General features: G+C 39.3%; 1 protein-coding gene across 1 annotated transcript in view; it reads right to left on the bottom strand.

The window, feature by feature from the left end:
- LOC103609940 (matrix metalloproteinase-27-like) overlaps nucleotides 1–3,620 on the bottom strand; it is an 11,587-nt gene extending 7,967 nt beyond the window's left edge. Inside the window, exons 1-4 of the mRNA XM_008594198.1 lie at nucleotides 3,528–3,620; nucleotides 2,471–2,709; nucleotides 1,084–1,232; nucleotides 861–992 (exon numbers count right to left, since the gene is read on the bottom strand). Of these exons, the coding sequence (XP_008592420.1) occupies nucleotides 861–992; nucleotides 1,084–1,232; nucleotides 2,471–2,709; nucleotides 3,528–3,620 (613 nt within the window). The remainder of the gene's footprint in view (nucleotides 1–860; nucleotides 993–1,083; nucleotides 1,233–2,470; nucleotides 2,710–3,527) is intronic.
- Nucleotides 3,621–4,156: the final 536 nt, after the last annotated feature.

Here is a 4,156-nt window from a genome sequence, read left to right as displayed (position 1 = left end):
AGGAGAGCTACAACTTGTGATTTCCTGGGTGCCAGGGAGCTAGACACCAGACCTGAGATGGCAAAAAAAAGAATGGGGAGAACCTGAGAGTCACCTGAGCCTGCTGCATTGATGCACACACTGTTACTGTAGTAAAGTTTTATTTATTTATTTTTTGTTTGAAAAGTAATACTTTAGTGCCAGGCAGGCCCATTAAGATAAATAAAATCCACGTCCTTGGTTTGAAGGAGTAGGTCAAATATAAGAATTAGGGCTTCGTTCTTTCGCAGATGGGCAAGAGTTAGAAGAGGAATTTCATGCATTTAAATAGACCCTTGATGGGTCATGAACTCACACACTATTCTGTAATTGCTAACTCAAAATTACCTCCTCCTTAGAATCTTCTTTCGATCCTCAAGCCATTGATGACTTCTACCATCAGTACAACATGTAACATATTCTGTATTGTATGGTGGGTATGTGGGTCTAGGCCTTTATTACACAGGATCGTGACCCTCTGAAAGCTGGAAGTTTTCTAGTATAACTTTGTGGTCCATACAACACATTGCATAGTTCCGGGCACACACTGAATCCTCAGGTATTGTGGATATATGAATGAATGTATAAATAAAAAAAGAATGCTCTGATCACAATAGGATTGGCAACTTTATGAGGGTGTTGTGTGAATAAGGCTCTGAACCTCACAAGCACAATGGTCTGAGGAGATATTGAACGCTTCTATCAATGTCATCCTGGAATATGGAAAATTGTAAGGAAATTGGGAAGTGTGGAGGTAAAAAAAGCAACTAGCTGAAAAGCTATTCTTTTTCAGGGTTTCTTTAGGATAATAAAATTTTGTTCATAAAGAAAATTTGACTCACCTGCTGCTGTATCCTTGGTCCAGTTTTCATCCTCATCAAAGTGAGTGTCACCACCCAGACCGAGACCAGGAGGAAAGGCATGGCCAAGGACTCCCAAGGGGCCATCGAAGTAACGAGGACACCGACCATGGACTGAGATACAATTTATGGAAGAAAAAGATCAGCCTCCTCAAACCTCCTGAGATGAAACTAGCCACACTCTTCTCTCTGTTGAAAACCTTACCTCGAGTCCTGAAGGCAATCATGATGTCTGCAATCCCCTTGGAAATCTTGGTGAATATTAGTGGAGTAACCTTGCTCCATACGTCTAAACCTTTTTGGATAGCCTCATCTACATCGGCTTGTGCCATATCCGGAGTGTAGTTCATTATTCTTAACAATTAACAAAAGTATATCAATTGCTGATAGTACATGCATGTGTGTACACTCATACTATAAAGATCACATCTAGCTCATCAATCGTGTGCTGTAGTAACTTTTGGTATGGTATTATTACTTTACATTTGCATAGCACTTTATTTAAATGAAATACTTTTACATATGCTACATAATTCGATTCTTTTACGTTCTCTGTGAATCAGGTAGTACTATAACACTTTAACAAAGGAGGCTGAAAGAGGTTAAATGACTTCCCGAAGATCACACCCTAATTGGACAGTATTAATCTCATGCATGTGTTTGCTTGTATATGAATGTCATATAAATATATATTTTTTAAAATTGAGATTTATTTTCTTAAATGGCTTGTGAAAATCAGTTTTGTGCATGTATTATATATTAAGTCTTACTCAAGAGCCACAAAGAGTTTAGAAAACATTTTTCTCTTGTTCATATTCCTTACCTTGCTAAACCCATTTTTATCTCAAGTCCTACGACTCAATAAGATGAACAAAGAACCAGCAGAAAGGCTCAGGACTGGTGGTCAAGGTTGCTGCTTCTATTTCAGATCAGGGGTACACTTCCTCCTCTTTCTGCCAATGAGCCAGCCCCTTTTTCTTGAGATGACTGAGGGCAAACCCATGCTTCACTCTGAGGCCCATCTGAGATTTAACAACCCGAGCACACACATCTCTAACACGAACTGGTTGTGTGCCAGGGTCTTTCCATTTTCTCTTGAGCACCAGCCCCTTTTTCTTGAGATGACTGAGGGCAAACCCATGCTTCACTCTGAGGCCCATCTGAGATTTAACAACCTGAGCACACACATCTCTAACACGAACTGGTTGTGTGCCAGGGTCTTTCCATTTTCTCTTGAGCACACTTCATCTGTGCCTTCAAGCATCTGAAGTCAGATGGCTTCCTGTCCATAGGGGAGTGGCAGAGGCTGGAGATAAAAGCATATTATCTGGAGACATTCTCTTGGTAAGAGTTGTGTATGTAGCCTTGGCTATATAAAAAATAACCTCTTGTTTTAGTTTCTCTTTGTTTAAGGGGACAGTAACAGTAGTGCCTATGTCACAGGTTTGTTGGGAAGATGGAATAAATGAAATCTGTGACGGGCTATGCACGTAGGAAGTTCTCAGTAAAATAAATGATTATTATTGTTGTTCCCTGGAGATTATATTCATATTCCTTTGGACTAGGTGGAAATACATTGACAGAAGCATTACCTGTAGGTGAGGTTATACTTTCTCCACCCAGGGAGAGTGTAGCCGTATTGACCCACGTCAGGCACCCCACACCGAGGGGTCTTCATGATCTCAAGAGTGTTCGAGTCCAGTTTTCCAGTCACTGTCAATCCAAAAAATGCTTGCATTTCCCGAATTTTGCCGTCTGTGAGACTCCTGTTCTTACTTTGAACAAGATGTCTCCCTTCTATTTCAAGAGAGTAGAACTGGTTGAGATATGCCTGATCAAAAAGACAAAAAAAAGGCACAGACTGCAGGCCAGCAAATCTCCATCTCAGGATAAAACAAAATTGCCTGAAATTCTTTTTGACTGTAGGGAGGAAAAAAGGAAATAAGTAATGAGGGAAAGAAAGGAGAGAGGGAGGAAAGAAAAAGGAAGGACACAAAGAGAAAAGAAATGAGTCACTCTGATCTTTCAATTTCCAAGAGTTGGGTCATCTATGAATGACCAGGAATTAGTTAAACACACAGCCCACAAAACTCCAAACCTCCGCAGAAGAGAATGAAGCTTCCTCCACCTGTTAAATGACATATCTTACATATTTTTGCTGTTACTTTCATTTTGGTGTTTCCTTGAAACAAATTCTACGGGAGATAGGTGATCATCCATTTAGCAAATTTATTTGATTTAACCAAATATGACAGATTAACTGGACTGATTTATAGAGGAAATCTCCAAAGCAGTGTATTTTCCATACACATAGGAATAATGGGCTCCAAATTGCAGATTGGGTCCTTCTGGTTGTTTTGATACTTTATAGTGATCTCCTTTCCTTTCAGGGCTGTCCACTTTCTCCTCTCACTAACCATTCCTTCACTTGTGACCATTACCCAAAGTTGTAGCAAATCCTGTATTTTCCCCCACCCTGCCCCCGCCCTCCACCTCTCACACAGTTCCTTCATGTCCTTAGAGCTAGGCAAACGAAAAGTTTTTTTTTTTAAAGCAGGAATTTACTTTTTGGGTCTTTTTGGGTCCTGAGAGAATCAGTAAAATGAACTTTTTAATGATAGTTATTAATTACATTTATTGAGACAGTACCTGGGCCAGTTGCATGTTTTCTTCATTTTGGTCGACAGGAAATGCAGAAGAAAAAGTTATAAAAAGCAAAAACAGAAGCAGAAGACTCTTCATCCCTCTCTCTCTTCAGTTGTAGCCTGGTTCTGTTAGCACAGAATTTGGAAACTAATAGAGAGACGTGGCATGAATTGGTTTGTATCATCATTTAATTAATAACAGAAAAGGACACTTGCCATGAAGCGTGTCATGATTCACTTTTTTTCCTCTTAGATTGACTTGATTTCACAATCATGGTTTGCAATTGTTTAGTTACACACTCATTGTTCACTATGAAATGAATGCACTATGAAGTTAGCCTCCAATTACTTTTCTCCTTGCGAAGTGGGAGGCTTTTCTATCCACAAATTCTTGAGAAAGTTTTTTTTAAATTAATTTTTTTATTGGAACATAGTTGATTGTACATATCTGTGGGATACAGCATTGAATATCAATACCTGTGTGCAGTACGTGATGTTCAAATCAGGATAATTACTATATTCAACACTATACAATATAATTGATTTTCATGTCCCTTTACCAGTTTCTCCCTTACCCCCCTCTACCTCTCCCTTTCCCATCTCTGGTAATCTCAGTTCTGTTCTCTTCTTTTG

Source organism: Galeopterus variegatus, unplaced genomic scaffold (genome assembly GCF_000696425.1).
Source record: "Galeopterus variegatus unplaced genomic scaffold, G_variegatus-3.0.2 Scaffold10328, whole genome shotgun sequence".
In the NCBI taxonomy this organism is placed as follows: domain Eukaryota; kingdom Metazoa; phylum Chordata; class Mammalia; order Dermoptera; family Cynocephalidae; genus Galeopterus; species Galeopterus variegatus.
Note: the sequence above shows the minus strand (reverse complement) of the source record. Positions and strands in the feature narration are given on the sequence as shown.